Source organism: Leucoraja erinacea, chromosome 14 (assembly GCF_028641065.1).
Source record: "Leucoraja erinacea ecotype New England chromosome 14, Leri_hhj_1, whole genome shotgun sequence".
NCBI lineage: Eukaryota > Metazoa > Chordata > Chondrichthyes > Rajiformes > Rajidae > Leucoraja > Leucoraja erinaceus.
In genome coordinates, this window is record NC_073390.1 from 28,994,279 (window position 1) to 29,014,667 (window position 20,389).

General features: G+C 43.7%; 1 protein-coding gene across 3 annotated transcripts; it reads left to right on the forward strand.

Moving 5' to 3' along the window:
* Nucleotides 1-941: 941 nt before the first annotated feature.
* LOC129703486 (single-pass membrane and coiled-coil domain-containing protein 1-like) lies at nt 942-15,515 on the forward strand. Of its 3 annotated transcripts, none has more exons than XM_055646005.1 (3): nt 942-1,584; nt 11,354-11,503; nt 14,966-15,515. In XM_055646005.1, the coding sequence occupies exons 1-3, from the start codon at nt 1,574-1,576 to the stop codon at nt 15,393-15,395; spliced, it is 591 nt and encodes a 196-aa protein (XP_055501980.1). In that variant the 5' UTR covers nt 942-1,573; the 3' UTR covers nt 15,396-15,515. The 3 variants fall into 3 exon arrangements, with proteins under 3 accessions (XP_055501980.1, XP_055501978.1, XP_055501979.1); XM_055646003.1 differs by lacking the exon at nt 942-1,584 and adding an exon at nt 2,635-4,674; XM_055646004.1 differs by lacking the exon at nt 942-1,584 and adding an exon at nt 4,532-5,494.
* The last annotated feature ends 4,874 nt before the right edge of the window (nt 15,516-20,389 follow it).

Genomic DNA, 20,389 nt, shown 5'->3' on the forward strand with positions numbered 1-20,389 from the left:
GAAAGTGAGGTAATTACAAGAGGGAACTGAAGGTAGAAAGCCGCGGAAATGAACAGCTGACAATTGCCGTGGAGATTTTAAGATCCAAAATATCGGGAATTATCGCATTTGCTCGCTGAATTTCATCAAAACTAAGGCATTATTAACTTACTTTTGATGAAATTCAGCGAGCAAATGCGATAATGCGACGGGCCGAATGGCCTCCTCCTGCACCTATTTTCTATGTATCTATTTATCTAAAGGGGGAGACTGAACTTGGTTGGATTAAATTATTCCCAATAGCTTTATTTCAGATGAGAGTCATGCCTGTAGGGAAATCTAGACTGAGCCCAGCTGAAATTGTTTATGGTAAACCCTTAAGAACACCTTGGAATCAGAATGCAATGAAGATAATTAACTTCCATCATATGACTGTGGAGATGACTGACTACATTCTAGCTTTGACCAGAGCATTGTACTATAGAGTAAGGGCAGCCGATAGCGAGATGACTATGTTAGTAACTTCAACTAAAGTGAAACCTGGAGACTATGTCATTATAAAGAATTGGGTAAGGAAAGGATTAGAAGTTTGCTGGGAGGGACCTTACCAGGTTCTCCTAACTACTCCAACAGCAGTGAAAGTAGATGGAAGGAGTGCATGGGTACATCTCCACCACTGTAAGAGTATCAGTGGAAATAAGGACTGCTAACTTACTTTATTCCAGGTTCTCTTAGAAACTTCATACTCTACTATGGATCAAGAGGGATTGTAAATACTGTTAATAATGTTGCAAGATGTTTGTGTTACTGTTTGATGATTGGCTGAAGTGTGAAGCCTTTTTTGAATTGTTTATACTCCCCAGGAGAATGTTGCATTACTTGATTGATTGACTTCCTTCCCGGTGTGGGGGTCGGGGGGGTGAATCTACTCGGTGTGGGGGTCGGGTGCTGGTGCCGGTGCAGCGCGGTCAGTGACTGGGTGGGCGGAGGGACCAGACTGTCACCAACTCTGCTGCAGCTGACTGGGACGTTGCTGGGTTTATGGCCCCGCTCCATCTGGCCCCGTGTGTGTGGGCGCTGCCGACCCACAGCCCGTCACAATGCGGCCGCGCATGGGGAGACGGGGCGGAGGGTGGCCGTGGCCAGACAGCGCTGACCCCGTGAGGTGAGTGGGGGCTGTCCTGAAGGATGCGTTCCTTCGGCCGCTTGCACGTTAGTGCTCGGGTTCAGACTGGAGAGTGTCTCCGGCCCCGGGCTGGCGTGGGCTGGAACTTGCCCTCAATCCGCCGGCACGCTTCTCTTTCGCAAGTCAGTGAGCAGCAGTAATTTTAGCGGTTTTCACTCACGGGTTACCCCTATTTCCACACATTTTTACAGCGCAAAAGTTGACCATTTTTGGCGGGTAAGACAATACGCGTTTTGTGTGTTACCAGTGTATGCCGGAAGCTGCCTTGTACTCCAGAAGGATTGAGATGCTCCGAGCGTCACGCCCGATGACCTTACGTGCAACCCCCCTATAGGGAGGTTTCACGGCAGTCGGGTCACGACCCATGACCCGTACTGTTGCTACGCTACTCCAAATGGATTACACGCGATGAACTGCAGGTAGGCACTTACCATTGTTTCCAGCGTAGCGGGCCCGTTAAAACCCGCTGAAATTGTCAATTTTTGCGCTGTAAATAATTATGGAAATCGGGATAAGCGTGAGAGACATTTAGCCTACTTCAGAATTCCAAAAGTGAGGAGAAATGACGGTAGATAGAAACAAGAGCTGAAGGGACAACAACAGCCAGAGTGCTTGGCGAACATTGGCCGTTTGCTCACTGCATTTCATCAACTAAGGCATTATTTGTGTTTTTTCTTGATTCCTTTGGCATCTAAAAAGTTTCAGAAGTGATAAATCTGGCTGTAATTTTTTTTAATCGCCCATGGTTCTCGTGGGTTTTTACATACAAAATGAAAACGCATCTGAAGAAAAATGTACAGCCAGATTTATCACTTCTGAAAATTTTTAGATGCCAAAGGAATCAAGAAAAAACACAAATAATGCCTTACTTGATGAAATGCAGTGAGCAAACGCGATAATTCCCAATATTTTCAATGTTTACCAAGCACTTTAGCTGCTGTTGTCCCTTCAGTTCTCGATTCTCTGTACCTTCATTTCGCGATCCGGGAGGCATCGAGACTGCGGCGCCTCGATAAAGACCTCCGACCGCGTTCCCTGTCCACAGAGGACCGTGAGCTGGTCTTGGCCACTGAAAAAAAAAGAAGGTATGAGTTCACCAAAGGAGCCAACTCTTGAAAATGACAGACCTTGACAAAGTGAATGTTGACAAAAGACATGTAGACGTGAGCAGTCAGCAATGCGTGAGTGAAAGTACTGATGCGGTTTATCGTAGCACAAATGTCCTGTGAATGAGCAGGAGAAGGCGAAGCACTATGGGGCATTTGAGAAGGTGGGTGGGCGTCCTCTGATCTGATGGGAAGGATGTGGGAGTTGGTCAGAGGTGGCTGGAGTGAATTCCTAGATCCCAAACTTCAACCCTGTACACCCAACATAAAAGTGGATAATATTGAAATATTTTTAGTGCTGTCATCTGTTACTTCAAATATTATTGTGCATTTTGTGTGTACAACAAATAAAACTGCTCCTAACCAATGTGGTTGAATCGGTGACCTTATTATTATTCACGCTTTGGCTCATGATTAAAGGTAATGTTAAATGTTACACCCCCATTGTTTCGCTAATAATGTCTATTGATGTAATTAACTCTTACAACATTCAGAGATAGTGGCTGTCATTTATTAGGATTTTCTGAAACCACTCAGATCCCTGAAGGTAGTGCAAACAACATTGTGAATCAAATGCAGCAAAATCATAATCCAGTAGTTGATTCTGACTAACAGCACAGAGAATGTTATTAATCGTACTTGATCTGTATCGTGGCTATTGCATTCTCTGCAGGTTGTCTACATGTCATAATGAATAGGAGGAGAATTGGCCCATTCGGCCCATCGGGTCTACTCTGGCATTCAATCATGGCCGTTCTATCTCTCCCTCCTAACCCCCATTCTCCTGCCTTCTCCCCAAAACCTCTGACACCTGTACTAACCAAGAATCTGTCTATCTCTGCCTTAAAAATATCTACTGACTTGGCCTCTACAGCCTTCTGTGACAAATAATTCCACGGATTCACCTCCGACTAAAGAAATTTCTCCTCATCTTCTTAAAAGAACGTCCTTTAATTCTGAGGTTATGGCCTCTAGTTGTAGACTCTCCCACTAATGGAAACATCCTCTCCACATGCACTCTAACCAAGCCTTTCACTATTCTGACGTTTTCAATGAGGTTCCCCCCTCATTCTTCTAAACTCCAGCGAGTACAGGACCAGTGCTGACCAACGCTCATCATATGTTAACCTACTCATCCCTGGGATCATTCTTGTAAACTTCCTCTGGACCCTCTCTAGAGCTAGCACATCCTTCCTCAGATATGGTGCCCAAAGTTGCTCACAATATTCCAAGTGTGGCCTAACCAGCGCCTAAAAGAACCTCAACATTACATCCCTGTTCTGTATACGAGTCTTCTTGAAATACCCTGAGTTTGCTTTCTTTACTACTGATTCGACTTGCAGGTTAACTCGTCAAGTGGAGTTATTGTCACATGCACAAGTATGACGAGGTACAGTGAAAATGCTTTGATTGCAGCAACATCACAGATACATAGAATCAGACAACACATATAAACATAAATTATACATAGATTCTGTAAGCCAATAAAAAGAAAACTATGCTAAAACAACAAGACATTTGTGTAAACCACAAGTGGTAGTGCAAGAGGTGGTCCGCTACCGATGCAGGTTAGGGTTATGCAAGTCAAGAAGCTGAAAGTAGCTGTTGCTGAACCTGGCCGTGTAGACTTCAGGCCTCTGTACCGCTTGTCTGACCTTGTAAACTAACTAAAGTAAGCGCTTTAACAGACCAATTGGAACTGAGTGTGAAGTCTCTATGAATTCCGAACCTATGATCCTGCTGTCAAAAACAAAATACTGCAGATGCTGAAAATCTGAAGCCTGATCTTCTGCTTTTATTTTACAATCACACTGTTCCCAGCGTTATCAGTGTAATAAGCAGGCCAGACATTATTACAAATAATCTTGAAAGTATCCTGAAACAATTTATAAAAGGGACAGCTTTTATAATCGATCACGGTGCTGGCAGTAGCTTGAATCGCGTTACATACAGTCCGGGCCCCGTTCATCTCACTAATGTGAACAATAGGAACAGCTTCCCGAACAAATTGCACTTTGCTGGTGAAAATGCTGCCCCGACTTCCTGGAATAACACTATCGACTACATTCATGTGATTCAGGATCGCCCGGTATCTTAGCGTCTCCGGCCGATTGCACGCACAGAAAATGTCATTGAAAATCATTCCAACTCTCTTGAGCAATAATCTAACACAAGTATCAATTACCGCAGTCAGGGAGTAGTGTCATAAAAGGGGCGAGGATCGGCACTTGTCCCAGACGCTGGTTAATTTTCCATGCAAACAGTGGCTTGGTGCACAATCGATCCCGCTTCCCGTCACTGTACACAAACTGTTGGGGTGTGTAGAACTGATCCCGCTCCCCGTCACTCTGTACAGACTGAATCGATCACCCGCTCCCAGTCACCGTACACACAGACTGTAAGGTATGTAGGATCGACCACCCGCTCCCGTTCACTGTATACAGACTTGTAGTGTGTGTTGAATCGATCCCGTTTCACGGTACACAGGCAGGTTGATCACACTGCCTCACGCCGTTCGAGGTGTTAAACAGATTCTAGAATGGTGATGGATCGAGCTTCCTGCTCCCGGACATGGGGCGGGCAGGCAGTAGGATGGTGTTGCACCGACCACAGATCTCCTGACGACTGAGTAGTTTTATAAGCAGACCCAAACACGAGAGAGAAGAGCGAGCACTGCTGCCAGTTCCCGTGCAAACCACACAGCAGCTCAATATCCAACAGCATTTATCAAGTGTAATCACTTTTATATTTAGAATCATTTGAACTTAATAAACATCAGGCTCAGTTTTCAAAGATGACTATTCTAGTTAACAGGTTAACTTTACAGCGGCCTTCATTAATTACTTATTGGCATCTCATAGAAGTTTGCTGATGGATTGTAAAAAAAAAATAATCACATTGTCGAGGCTTTAATGCAGAGGGTAGTGAATTGCAAGTCACTGAGCTGATCACTGCCCAATTCCACCTTGCTATTTTTTGCCGTGGTTTAAAATAGGTGTCACTGAGCTGCTGGGACAGGGCCAGCCCGTTCCCCACACAGCTGTTCACCAAGTTTACTCGCTCAACTGCCTGGGCGTTGCATGGAGGCAGTTTGGTGGTGGGTCTGCTGAATAATGAATAGGGCCATGAAGGCCGATAGGCAGGAGGGAGCGGCCAAGGGACGACAGCTGAAGGCTTCCTCTGAGAGGGTGTCCACAGAACTTCTCCGCCACAGGATTGGCAGGTAGGGGCAGGCTGTGGCAGCTGCTGTGCAGGGCAGAGGCGATGGGTGTCCTCTGGTCAGAGTTCGCTTCTTATTGTAAATGAGCTAATCCCCCTTAGTCTAGTTCAGTAAAACACAGAGTCAAGCACTGGATCACTAAACTTTTATTTTATGAAACAATAACGAATACCCTATACAATACCTAACCACCGCGGGATCGATCCTTGCAAGCAGATACTCCCAAAATGTTATGCAGTCCCAAGCGCTCCTCCAAAAATCGACAACGAACCTCGTGGGGGTTACCTTTTATAGGAACATAGAAAATAGGTGCAGGAGGAGGCCATTCGGCCCTTCGAGCCAGCACCGCCATTCATTGTGATCATGGCTGATCAAACCCTGTGGGGCAGGTCTACATGGGGGTGGTACCCCAACAAACATATCACAATATCGATTACATTAAAGTGTTATTGCCAGTTCCCCAACCCAATTACAGAGCACCTCATTACAATGTTTCTACAGAAGCTTCAGGAAGGAAGTCAATCAATCAAGTAATGCAACATTCTCCTGGGGAGTATAAACAATTCAAAAAAGGCTTCACACTTCAGCCAATCATCAAACAGTAACACAAACATCTTGCAACATTATTAACAGTATTTACAATCCCTCTTGATCCATAGTAGAGTATGAAGTTTCTAAGAGAACCTGGAATAAAGTAAGTTAGCAGTCCTTATTTCCACTGATACTCTTACAGTGGTGGAGATGTACCCATGCACTCCTTCCATCTACTTTCACTGCTGTTGGAGTAGTTAGGAGAACCTGGTAAGGTCCCTCCCAGCAAACTTCTAATCCTTTCCTTACCCAATTCTTTATAATGACATAGTCTCCAGGTTTCACTTTAGTTGAAGTTACTAACATAGTCATCTCGCTATCGGCTGCCCTTACTCTATAGTACAATGCTCTGGTCAAAGCTAGAATGTAGTCAGTCATCTCCACAGTCATATGATGGAAGTTAATTATCTTCATTGCATTCTGATTCCAAGGTGTTCTTAAGGGTTTACCATAAACAATTTCAGCTGGGCTCAGTCTAGATTTCCCTACAGGCATGACTCTCATCTGAAATAAAGCTATTGGGAATAATTTAATCCAACCAAGTTCAGTCTCCCCCTTTAGATAAATAGATACATAGAAAATAGGTGCAGGAGGAGGCCATTCGGCCCGTCGAGCCAGCACCGCCATTCATTGTGATCAGGGCTGATCGTCCCCTAATAATAACCCGTGCCTGCCTTCTCCCCATATCCCTTGATTCCACTAGCCCCTAGAGCTCTATCTAACTCTCTCTTAAATCCATCCAGTGATTTGGCCTCCACTGCCCTCTGTGGCAGGGAATTCCACAAATTCACAACTCTCTGGGTGAAAAAGTTTTTTTCTCACCTCAGTCTTAAATGGCCTCCCCTTTATTCTAAGACTGTGGCCCCTGGTTCTGGACTTGCCCGACATTGGGAATATTTTTCCTGCATCTAGCTTGTCCAGTCCTTTTATAATTTTATATGTTTCTATAAGATTTCCCCTCATCCTTCTAAACTCCAGTGAATACAAGCCTAGTCTTTTCAATCTTTCCTTATATGACAGTCCCACCATCCCAGGGATCAATCTCATGAACCTACGTTGCACTCAATCACAAGAATGCCCTTCCTCAAATTAGGAGACCAAAACTGCACACAATACTCCAGATGTGGTCTTATCAGAGCCCTATACAACTGCAGAAGAACCTCTTTACTCCTATACTGAAATTCTCTTGTCATGAAGGCCAACATTCCATTAGCTTTCTTCACTGCCTGCTGTACCTGCACGCGAACTTTCCGTGACTGGTGTACAAGGACACCCAGGTCTCGCTGCACCTTCCCCTTACCTAACCTAACCCCATTGAGATAATAATCTGCCCCCTTGTTTTTGCCACCAAAGTGGATAACCTCACATTTATCTATATTATGCTGCATCTGCCACGCATCTGTCCACTCACTCAACCTGTCCCGGTCACCCTGCAACCTCCTAACATCCTCTTCACAGTTCACACTGCCACCCAGCTTTGTGTCATCCGCAAACTTGCTAGTATTGCTCCTAATCCCCTCTTCCAAATCATTAATATATATGGTAAACAGTTGCGGTCCCAACACCGAGCCTTGCGGCACTCCACTTGCCATGGCTTGCCACTCTGAAAATAACCCGTTCACTCCTACTGTTTGCTTCCTGTCTGCCAACCAATTTTCTATCCACGTCAACACCCTACCACCAATAGCATGTGCATTAATTTCAGTTACCAGTCTCCCATGCGGGACCTTATCAAAGGCTTTCTGAAAGTCTAGATACACTGCATCCACTGGCTCCCCTTCATCCATTTCACTTGTCACATCCTCAAAAAATTCCAGAAGATTAGTCAAGCATGATTTCCCTTTCATAAATCCATGTTGACAGACTAATCCTCTTACTGCTATCCAAATGCTCCATTATTACCTCTTTAATAATTGACTCCAGCATATTTCCCACCACCGAAGTCAGGCTAACTGGTCTGTAATTCCCCGTTTTCTCTCTCGCTCCTTTCTTAAAAATGGGATAACATTAGCTATCCTCCAATCCACAGGACTGATCCTGAATCTATACATCTTTTCTTTTAGTATTATTCTATCCCTAACTTCTCTTGTCAGCCACGGTTGCCTCCTACTCCCCTTAGAATCTTTCTTCCTTTTTGGAATGAAATGATCCTGCATCTTCCGGATTATGCCCAGAAATTCCTGCCATTGCTGTTCCACCGTCATTCTTGCTAGGATCCCTTTCCAATCTACCTTGGCCAGCTCTCTCATGCCTTCATAGTCCCCTTTGTTTAGCTAATTTAGATTTGATCTTTCTACAAGTCCAGCAGCCTGTGGTCGATAAGCACAGTGCAAGTGCTGCTGGATCCCCAGCTGTTCACAAAATTCTTTATTGATTTGTCCAATAAAGTGTGGACCTTTATCTGAACTAAATCGAATAGGGATGCCAAATCTAGGGACAATTTCTCTCATTAACACCTTGACAATAGTAGCCGCTCTATTTAGCAATGTTACAAAATGTTGAGATTTTTAAAATCAAGTCTCCAATTTATCCCGTCAGATAAAGCATAATAAGAAGTTTAATTTGACACCTAATTCACTTTCATATCTTCAGTATTAAAACAAGTCTGGTCATTTTCATACTCAAAAATTAGCATCTTGTTCTCGATTGCTTTTCCATTGACTTAACACAAAAGCTGTGATCAAGAATAGTCAAAAGCCCATAACTTTCTTGAAAATTAAGAGAACTGAATGACATTTTCAGTTATTATAGATGAAAGCATTCTGAAACAAATATAAAACATCTTACTTGGATGACCTGAAATTAAAGCACATAATTAGTTAATTACCTAATTGTAGCTAATTACAAAATTGACCGTTGTGATGGAAATAGTAATAAATACCCAGACTGCCTTGAAAATTCAAAAATGTGATATTCTCCAGATCAGAAATTTAATGTTGTATTATTTGCTGTAAATACGTAACAGATAGGTAAATAAATTACAATTTCTAGCAATAGACCAAGTCTTTATGGAGAAGATCAGTTGCTAGCTGGTACATTGGCATATAATAATCAGTAGCATCATCATACTCCTCAGATTGTAACCAATAAGCAACTCTGTGCACCTTGTTTTTTCTCAACTTTTCAATTTTGGCATTGTAAACTACAAGTTTTTGCTCTTCAAACCACGCATGACATGCCTTTCCCATTAAGAGTGTCTTATAGATTCCATTTCTTAAGAAAATTATCATTTTTTAAAATAGCCTAACAAACTAATCCCATTCACACAGGAATTCACAATATAACATAATTTTTAAATCTCACTATCATGAATTTATATGCCAGATGGAAGGAATTTAATGTTTAATTCCCATAAATTAATCCAGAAACACCCTCTCAAAATATAATAAAAATTATTGTTTTTTGCACAATACATGTGACTCAAACTGTTGTGAATATTTAGTTTAAAAATAATGATCTTGGAGAGAGATTAACACAAAATATAGACAATTTGGACTGCTTATGACATGATTGTACATAAAAAGGGCATTTTAATCATCTTGCTTCTGGAACGCGATTGATTGGAACGTTGCATTTGCGGTGAATTTGAAGCGCATATCGGCAGGAAAAACACTGCCGGTTCGTATGGGGCCCAAATAACATTTTCACAACGTAAAATTAAATTAAAGCAATCCCAAGAAGCAAGATTACATGTAAAATAAACGACTTACCTTTTGTTTTGTCCCGTTCTTGCGATCCATCACGTTGTAGGCGTTGAGGGCATTAGAAATCACTTTTTATTTTAATCCAAATATTAAATTGTCCAGCAAATTTTTTTTTAAATATAGCGCGAACGAAAGTCCGATCGATTTTTCATTAGCAGCTAGTAGCCCGAGGAAATCCGCCTAGACAGGCAGTGCAAAACGGCATTTTAATCCCGCCCCCCCCCCCGTCAAAGGCGCCAAAGTTGCGCAAACAGCCAGTGGCAGAACTGCAGCACCGCTGAAGGTATGTTTTGTAACATCGCTACTTTATTATCAAGCCTAACCAGTAAAAATGGAAGGAGACTCATCATGTTAACCCAATCATCTCTGGGATCATTCTCCTAAGCCTCCTCTGGACCCTCTCCAACGCCTGCACATCCCTCCTCATATATGGGGCCCAAAACTGTTCATAATATTCTAAATGCAGTCTGACCACCAGCGCCTTATAAAGCCGCAGCATTACATCCCTGTTTTTATATCTTAGTACTCTTGAAACAAATGCTAACATTGCATTTACATTTCTTACGATCAATTTAACTTGAAAATCATCTTTTTGGGTAATCCTGCACCAGAACTTCAGAGCGTCTTTGCACCTCCAATTTCTGAATCCTCTCCCCATTTAGAAAATAGTCTATGCCTTTATTGAAAAGAGGCAACTGATCTTAAAAAAAAGTGGGGAATTGTCTTCAAGGGGATGAGGACTGAAGAGGATGAGGATGTAAGCTGTGTAGGCAACTACTAATGCGTGTATCAGAGTCGTCACTTATCCTCTATCAGTATTGGGCAGTTATAACCTTACTCTTCACCTCCAACTTCTTATAAATAAGTTGCCATATTAATTGAGATGGTAACCTGGAGAGTCACCGATGACGACCTTCCTTGGAACCATATTGAATCTTTTTCACTTAAGCAGGGGTTAAATAAGAGTCAGACATTGTTAATTCTCAGCTCGCCTTGCAGATGAATGCTTACCCTTTTGGGTTTATTTTCCTTTTGTTTTGCTTGTCATATCTTAATATCCTAACTCTTGGCAAAAGCTGCCAAAATGTTGACTTGGAGATAGACACAAAATGCTGGAGTATCTCAGTTGGTCAGACAGCATCTCTGGAAAAAAGGAATAGTTGACGTTTCGGGTCGAGACCATTTTTCACGCTGCCTGCAGACAAGAAAGGACTCGACCTGAAACATCGCCTATTTCTTTACTCCAGATATGCTACCTGACCTGCTGAGTTACTCCAGCATTTTGTGTCTATCTTTGGTGTAAACCAGCATCTGCAGTTCCTTCTACACAATATGTTGATTTGTTCTTCTCTAAAGGCTTTTTAGAATTTTCAGAATTAATGTGATTTCAATGATTCTCCAAATCCATACATTATTAAAATAGGTTGAATAATGCCAGTCAGCACTGCCATCTTCGAGGTACTGGCACCAACTCATAATCATGGGTTTTCATTGGTTTAATGATGAATGTTTGACCACAAAAAGTTGTACACCTTTAAACCTGTATTTCCTTTATTTCAATGTATAGGCTGGAGAAGAGAATAGAGGAACTGACAGCTCAATACCAGGAATTGGACCAGAATGCAAAGTATCTCATGCAATCCTTTGAGCCACACTCTGAAAACATTGCAAAACAAGCTGGACAGGATGAGATGTGGTCAGTGCTCCTGGACCACAGGTGACATGGGGATAGTCAAATTTCACAAGACTATTGGGATTGCTATCATTGGGATTGGAAGATCTAAGGAGGATCTCTTGTGTGATTGTGTGTTTTTTTTTTAAATGGTCAATGGATATTGGAAGAAAGAATCTTTGTTTTATTGCTAGTTCTTCAGACATGTTGGCTTGGTTCAACCAATGTAACATGATAATTTAATTCTAGCCTTAAGAAAGACAGGTGGACTCAAGAGACATTACCTTCCAAGTTTATTGAACCTGCTTAATAAGTAAATTGTAACAGCTATTATACTTCTACATCCATTATACTTAGGAAGCATATCCATTACCAATGTGTGACACAAAAAGCTGGAGTAACTCAGCGTGTCAGACAGCATCTCTAGAGAAGTGCAATAGGTGACAAGAAAAAGAATAAAAGACGTATAAGTAAAAATGATCTTGTTAGCCACTGCTGGTGTCCCTCCTTCTTTCTGGGAGAATTCAGTGGGTGTTGAGCCATCACAAACATTTCTCAAAAACTCAAGACCTTTAATTTAAATGTCATAATCAATCGGGGGGTTATTTGGTGTTATCTGTTCCATGCTAGCAGATTATGCTTTTCAGTCTTGTAAAGAGTATCCATGCCATATTAAAGTAGTTCCATGGTGGTTATATGGCTGGGTGAGTAATCCAGAAGTCTGATCAATGATCTTGAGAAGCACAATTAAATCCCACCAAAGCTGCCCTGGAGACACAAAACCCACCTAATTAACCAAGCATCCTTCAGGGAAAGAGACCCAGAGATCTCATGTTGTCTGACCTATATATGACTTCAAAGCCCACATCACGAAAAACTGCCTTGCTCTGTGGGTGAGCATGTCACAGTTGTGCAAGACTGCCATTAAAAGACATGGATTGCCAGCACTGCCCCTGACACTGGAGCAAAAACACAATCAGCCGAGCCAACCATGCAATGATCTCCTCACTGACATTTTGGGAGTTGTGTCTTAATTGGGTCAGTGAACTCTCAGACTAGTCAACCAACTGCATGACATAGTTACACTCATAAGATCATACCTTTTAGCTAGTCTTCCAAGATTATCATCATTCAGGGCATCACCTGCCCTCCCAGTCAAAAAAATGCATTCAAGTTATTGGCTCGGTGTGTATACAGTTCGGTGGAATTCATTCTTCTATGTTCATTCTGGACCCTATGAAATCTGTGGGGCAATGCAACTTTCTCTGGTCACTACCTACCACCCTCCCTTAGTTGATGAATTAGTTCTCTTCCATATTGATTTCTGCTGGGAAGGATCACTTACGGTATTGCAGACACAGAATGTACTTTGTGTAAAAACCCTCAATGCCCATCATCAAAAGCATCAGCAGTGATTGTGTTGTTTATATATTGGAAGACACGGGTTTCAGAAAGACTAGGGTGGTGGGGGAACCATGAAGGAAAAACGTGATCTGTAGCAGATGTGTAATAGCATTGTAATACCACCCATTTATGTTTGTAATAGCATTGGTCACATATTGAACATACATATCAGTGGAGGCAACAATGATCTATTCATTGATGGGTGACTACTATATTGTCCTTATGGAGATAAATTCCCACTTTCACACTGATGACACCATCATTATGTTGAGAGCTACAGTCAGCATGCGAAATGGGAATAGATTCTGAACAAATCTAGCACCACACAACAAAAAGATCAAGCACTGTGCAAATCACCTTCCAGCAATAATATATGGATGAAAACATTAAGGCTGAAGCATTATCTGACATGCTATGTGACAATCCATCTTCCACAGTGCCAAGTGGATGATCCATATTGGCCTCTTCCTGCGGATTGTGACAATGTAGAAGCAAGATATCAACCAGTTTGATTCACTTCACTTGATATGAAGTCATGAACCCAATAAATCAACGTTGCAGTGCTAATGATTCTGCCATGTATTTGACAGTAAAACATTTCCCAGTGCATACTTCACTCAAAGTTGGACTCATTAAACCAGTCCATGACTGCCCAATCTTTCTATTTGATGGCAGGTAGAATTGAAAATTCACCAATACCCTGGTTACTGGTGCTCCGTTTGAGTCTGCCTTGACCACTTAGCTTTACATCTTTCTTGTGCCTTGCTCCAAATATAGACAAAACAGCTCAATTCCTGTTGATAGATTTCTTGACTTCTTGATAGATTTTGATTGTTTGCGACAAAAAGATGCTCAGTAAAAGTGATAGTGAATCATTCCTCCACACAACATATGTATCGCAAAGGAAGATTATCATGATTGTAAGATATTAATCATCTCAGACCCAGGATATCATTGGAGTATCTTGGTATCAGTATCAGAAATATTTCAGGGGAGTAACCATCTTCAGCTATTTTACTAATGACCTTCCCTCGTTCTATGAATACTGAGACAATAAATGCAGTTTGGAGATAATGTATTCTATGGGGAGAACTCCTCAAAATTTTTCCAGCATCTGCAAGGTGTAACTATCCGGATGAGCTGCAAACTCATAGATTCCATTATGTTCAATTCCACAGCCACATGCCATCCTGACTTTGACAAATAATTGCCATTCCTCCTCTACATCAATGACCACCTGCAGTCTCTTGAGTCCTCTACCACCCTGTTTCATCCCTCCCCTCTCCCATATTCTCATCCCACTGGATCCCTTCTTCCTCCGACTGCTCATCACACCCCTCAGCTGATCTTCCCGTTTGCCTCCACCCCTCGTCCCCTTCCATTCTTAACCTCCCTTTTCCATCCAATTCCAGAATCTGCAGCCTTTTGTTTTCCACTAATTACCTCCCAGTCTCTATCACTGTCTCCACCCTTTCTCTCCTACCTGACTGTCATCTGCCAATCAACTCCTCCTCACCTGTATCTACCTATCGCTTCCCAGTTCTTACTCAACCTTTCTCCCCACCTCTTTATGCCGTCTACTTCCCCTCTACTCTTTCAGTCTAGATGAAAGGTCTCGACCAGAAACGTAGACGGTCCATTTCCTTCCACAGATGCTGCCTGACCCGTTGAGTTCCTCTTGCTACTTGCTGTCCTTTATTTTTGCTACAGATTCTGGTATCTGCGGTTTTATGTCACCATTTTGTTGCCATTCTTTCTTCACTATTTGGAAACTTCCCAGAATTAGTTATCTCACACGCTTTACCTCACAAAGACTGCAGCAGATTATACACCTCACTCACCTCCACCTTCACAAGGTCAATTAGGAAAAGGCAATTAACATTGTCATTGCCAGAAATCCCCAATTCCCCTCTGTGAATTGAAGAGGCCATTTTGCACCCAGCAAAATTGTTGGTTTATGAGCCAATTTTGAATCTGGGTAGTTGAGGATGTAGATTGATACTTTCAAACTAGCTTTAATGGTCAATTTTGCAATGCTGATTATATAAAATTCTTGATATCCCCAATAGACAACTTAACCTGTTCTTTATTTTTGCTTTATAGGTTCACAAGTGTGGAAGTTAACCTATTCTTCAGTTATGTTGTTGACATGCTTCAGTCTTTGCATTCTCGTGTGTTGGAGAAACATCCAGGGTATGCCAGCATTCTGCCCAATTTGTCTTCTGTCTTGAAGAGGAAGGTTTGGGATAGGGAACTTGAGGCCACGTGGATAAACGTGCTTTCAGAACTTGGTCTGAATGACTCTGATGAGAAAGCTCTATGCACATTCTTTGTTACTTACCACAATGAGGCGGAATATTACCCACCTCCTGCAAGAAAGAAGTACAATCAGAACATCCAAGGGGTGTTAAACAAGGCTGTGTCCAGCCATATTCTACACCACTGTCTCCTCCATCTTGTGCAGTTGGCAGAAAAAGAAAACAGCGTGATGGCGACTGAGAATCAATGCACCACGAGGGCTAACGCTCCCTAGAGCCTGCACCAAGTCAAAAGGAGGAGAGTAGGGTCCATGTACCATTGGAAATGAACTGTCTCGGGAATGGCTTCATTGGTCACATTGTAATGTAAACACTTTGCATTAATAAATTTATTGCACTGATCCATTGCAAAATTGACAATCTAGGAATGTATAAAGAGTAAGCAAAACTGCTGATGAAATCTCATAGAATTGGGAAACTAAATAAGTTATTTTGTTTGACTGGTGCTGTGGATTGGCTGAAGGATTCTTCCAGATTAATGAATCAACTTTTCATTTTAAATGAAGCAGTAAACCACTGAAAATTAATCTCTCATCACTGAGATCTCTGAATGTATCTCCCCCCTTTTACTAACCTTGGTCGTTCACTGTGACTGCACTGGATATTTCTCTGGTTACATGCCATTCATCCCCTTTTGACAACCCTTATTCCATTATGCAAGTTATTTTAGCTCCAATCCCCGTCCAGCACAGCGAGGAAATAAATCTGAAACCTGCCCCAACTGATGTAACATTAGCAAATTTGCAGATGACACAAAGCTGGGTGGCAGTGTGAACTTTGAGGAGGATGCTATGATAATGCAGGGTGACTTGGATAGGTTGGGTGAGTGGGCAGATGCATGGCGGATGCGGTTTAATGTGGATAAATGTGAGGTTATCCACTTTGGTAGGAAAAGCAGGAAGGAAGATTATTATCTAAATGGTGTCAAGTTAGGAAAAGGGGAAGTACAATGGGATCTGGGGGTCCTTGTTCTTCAGTCAATGAAAGTAAGCATGCAGATACAGCAGGCAGCAGGGGCGGAAATCCCGGAATCAACACGGCCCCCCCCCCCCCCCCCCCCCCCCCCCTGTTTTGAGAAGTGGGGGATTCCCCACCCCCCTCCATTTGTTGTAATCCCGATTTTAAAACCCGGTGAAATCTCCGCTTTCCGCAAGACAGTGGGGGTGGGACTGTTGATCGAGGGCGCCGATTGGACGAGAGAGACGTCGGTCAGCAGGCAATGGATGTGGGACGTGATGATTCAGCGTGATCATTGGAGGAGGGAGGTGTCAGTCAGAGGCGGAACTAGGTGGAGGTGGGACTGAGGATAGAGAGCGGTGATTGGAGGAGAGAGACGTGCCAAAACACTCTCGGCAGCCCTGGACACAAACCTGCGCCTCATCCGCAGCCAGGATCGATCCCGGCTCTCCGGCGCTGCAATCGCTGCCGAACCGCCACTGGACCATCCCTGTCCCCACCCGAGTGCCCCACGCCCGGGGGTGGCCAGAGACGTCGTGAGTCAGACGGGAGCTGTGCCTCCAGGCCCACAGCCAGCGAAGAGAAGCAGCGCTAAACCCAGCTCAACTCTGCCTGTCCCGCCAAGTTAACCTACAGCCCTGCCTGGACTAACGGGAAATATGGCCCACGTTTTGTGAGGTAAGTGCCTTGTGGGTAAAGTGTGAGTCTTTGGCTCGAGAGTCTTCGGCGAGGAGGTTGAGGGGAGGAGGCTACGCATAAAGCTCGAGAGGACGGAACGCGGTGAACACAAATCGGGGCAGATGAGACAGTGTGAGGCTTGCAGAATGTGGGAGCCATGTGGGAGCCCAGGGACACGGATGGAGCCTCTGGCTGCTACAACTGTGGCAAGTGCGTCCAGCTTCAGCTCCTAAAGGACTGTGTTAGGGCACTGGAGAAGCAGCTGGATGACTTCAGGGCCATCCGGGAAAACGAGAGTTTCCTGGACAGGACCTACAGTGAGTTAGTCACGCCGAGGATACGGGAAGAACCAAGGTGTGTGACGGAGAAGAAAGGGTGGAAATCGTGGAGTGCAGAAAACCCAGGTGGCTATGCCTAATGAAAACAGGTACGCCCTGTTGGGAACTGTCCGGGGAGACGATGTTTCCAGTCCAAGCGGCAGACACGTCGGTGGCTCCAATCCTAGAGATGGGTCTCGACCGGCGAGACTGACGTCGGGCAGAGCCCTAGTGGTGGGTGACTCCATTGTCTGAGGAGCGGACAGGAGATTCTGTGGTGGCAGACAAGACGCGAGGATGGTCTGTTGCCTCCCTGGTGCCAGGGTTCAGGATGTCATGAGCTGAATTCAGAACATCCTCGAGAGAGAAGGTGAACAGCCGGCAGTAGTTGTGCACGTAGGCACAAACGACATCGGGAAGAAGCGGAAGGAGGTTCTTCAACATGACTTCAGAGAGTTGGGAAGAAGACTGAACTGCCGGACTTCTAGGGTGGTTATCTCTGGATAGCTTCCAGTACCTCATGCTAGTAAGGACATGAACAGGGAGATAGGGGATCTGAATGTGTGGCTGAGGGGCTGGAGCAGGGAGCAAGGATTTAGATATATAGACCACTGGGATCTCTTCTGGGGTAGGAGTGACCTGTACAAAAGGGACTGGTTACACTTTAACTGGAGGGGGACCGACATTCTTGCAGGCAGGTTTGCTAGGGCTACACGCCACAGAATCTCCTGTCCGCTCCTCAGACAATGGAGTTAAACTAAATAGTGGGGGCGAGGGATTGACAAATTGGGAGTATAACGATGGAGTTGAAGGGGAAGTGACTACAGGAAAAATTACAAAAGATTCTCAAATTAATGGGAAGGAAAGCTCAGGAATGGACAACAGAGTAAGGCCAGGGCCAATTGCGAGCGGTGCGAGGGGGGAAGTGATTACAGAGGTGCTGTACATGAATGCACGAAGTATAAGGAATAAAGTGGACGAGCTTGAGGCTCAGTTAGAAACTGGCAACTATGATGTTGTGGGAATTACTGAGACATGGCTGCAAGCGGGCCAGGGCTGGGAACTGAATATTAAAGGGTATACCTCCTATTGAGAAGACAGACAGGTGGGCAGAGGGGTTGGGGTTGCCCTGTTGGTGAGGAATGACATTCAGTCCCTTGCAAGGGGTGACATTGAAACAGGAGATGTGGAGTCAGTATGGATAGAACCAAGGAATTGTAAGGGTAAAAAACCCTAATGGGACTAATCTACAGGTCCCCAAACAGTAGCCTGGACATCGGGGACAAGTTGAATCAGGAGTTAAAATTGGCATGTAGCAAAAGTAATGCTGTGGTTGTTATGGGAGATTTAAACATGCAGGTAGACTGGGAAAATCAGATTGGTACTGGACCCCAAGAAAGGAACTTTGTAGAGTGCCTTCGTGATGGATTCTTAGAACAGCTTGTATTGGAGCCTACCAGGGAAAAGGCAATTCTGGATTTAGTGTTATGTAATGAACCGGATTTGATAAAGGACCTTGAGCCATTAGGAGGCAGTACCATAACATGCTCAGGTTTAATCTACAATTGGAGAGGGAGAAGGGTAGATCGGCGGTGTCAGTGCTGCAGTTGAATAAAGCGGATTATGGAGCCATGAGGGAGGAGCTGGCCAAAGTTGACTGGAAAGAAACACTAGTTGGGATGACAGTGGAACAAAAATGGCAGGTATTTCTAGGAATAATACAAAAGGTGCAGGATGAGTTCATTCCTAAGAGGAAAAAAGATTCCAAGGGGAGAAAGGGACGACCATGGCTGACAAGGAACGCCAGGGACAGTATAAAAATTAAAACTAAGACGTACAACGTAGCAAAGATGAGCGGGAAGCAAGAGGATTGGGTAATGTTTAAAGAACAACAGAAGCTAACCAAAAAGACAATATGGGAAGAAAAGATGAGGTACGAAGGTAAGCTGGCCAAGAATATAAAGCAGGATAATAAAAGCTTCTTTAGGTATGTGAAGAGGAAAAAAAATAATTAAGACCTAAGTTGGACCCTTGAAGACCGAAAAAGGTGAATTTATTATGGGGAACAAGGAAATAGCAGATGAGTTGAACAGGTACTTTGGATCTGCCTTCACTAAGGAGGACACAAACAATCTTCCTGATATTGTAGTGGCCAGAGGATCTGGGGTGACGGAGGAACTGAAGGAAATCCACATTAGGCAGGAAATGGTGCTGGATAGACTGACGGGACTGAAGGCTGATAAATCCCCAGGGCCTGATGGTCTGCATCCCAGGGTACTTAAGGAAGTGGCTCTAGAAATCGTGGATGCAATCGTGATAATTTTCCAATGTTCTATAGACTCAGGATCAGTTCCTGTGGATTGGAGGGTGGGTAATGTTATCCCACTTTTTAAGAAAGGTGGGAGAGAGAAAATAGGGAATTATAGACCAGTTAGCCTGACATCGGTCGTGGGGAAGATGCTGGAGTCAATCATAAAAGATGAAATAGCGGCACATTTAGATAGCAGAACATTTGGATAGCAGTAACAGGATCGCTCCGAGTCAGCATGGATTTACGAAGGGGAAATCATGCTTGACTTATTCTTCTGGAATTTTTTGAAGATGTAACTAGGAAAATGGACAAGGGAGAGCCAGTGGATCTAGTGTACCTGGACTTTCAGAAAGCATTTGATAAGGTCCCACATAGGAGATTAGTGGGCAAAATTAGAGCACATGGTATTGGGGGTAAAGTGCTGACATGGATAGAGAAGTGGTTGGCAGACAGGAAACAAAGAGTAGGGATTAACGGGTCCCTTTCAGAATGGCAGTTAGTGACTAGTGGGGTACCACAAGGCTCGGTACTGGGACCACAGCTATTTACAATACACATCAATGATTTGGATGAAGGGATTCAAAGTAACATTAACAAATTTGCAGATGACACAAATCTGGGTGGCAGTGTGAACAGTGAGGAGGATGCTATGAGATTGCAGGTTGGTGAACTGGGCAGATGCATGGCAGATGAAGTTTAATGCGGATAAATGTGAGGTTATCCACTTTGGTAGCAAAACCAGGAAGGCAGATTACTATCTAAATGGCGTCAAGTTACGAAAAGGGGAAGTACAACGGGATCTGGGGGATCCTTGTACATCAGTCTATGAAAGTAAGCATGCTGGTTCAGCAGGCAGTGAAGAAAGCGACTGGCATGTTGGCCTTCATAACACGAGGAGTTGAGTATAGGAGCAAAGAGGTCCTTCTGCAGTTGTACATGGCCCTAG

Bases quoted from the DNA above. Each gene is read 5' to 3' on its own strand.
- LOC129703486 (XM_055646003.1), top strand. From the start codon at position 4,526: ATGCAAACAGTGGCTTGGTGCACAATCGATCCCGCTTCCCGTCACTGT. The intron at 4,675-11,353 runs GTATGTAGGATC...TTCAATGTATAG, and splicing joins CCGTACACACAGACTGTAAG to GCTGGAGAAGAGAATAGAGG. The intron at 11,504-14,965 runs GTGACATGGGGA...TTTGCTTTATAG, and splicing joins TCAGTGCTCCTGGACCACAG to GTTCACAAGTGTGGAAGTTA.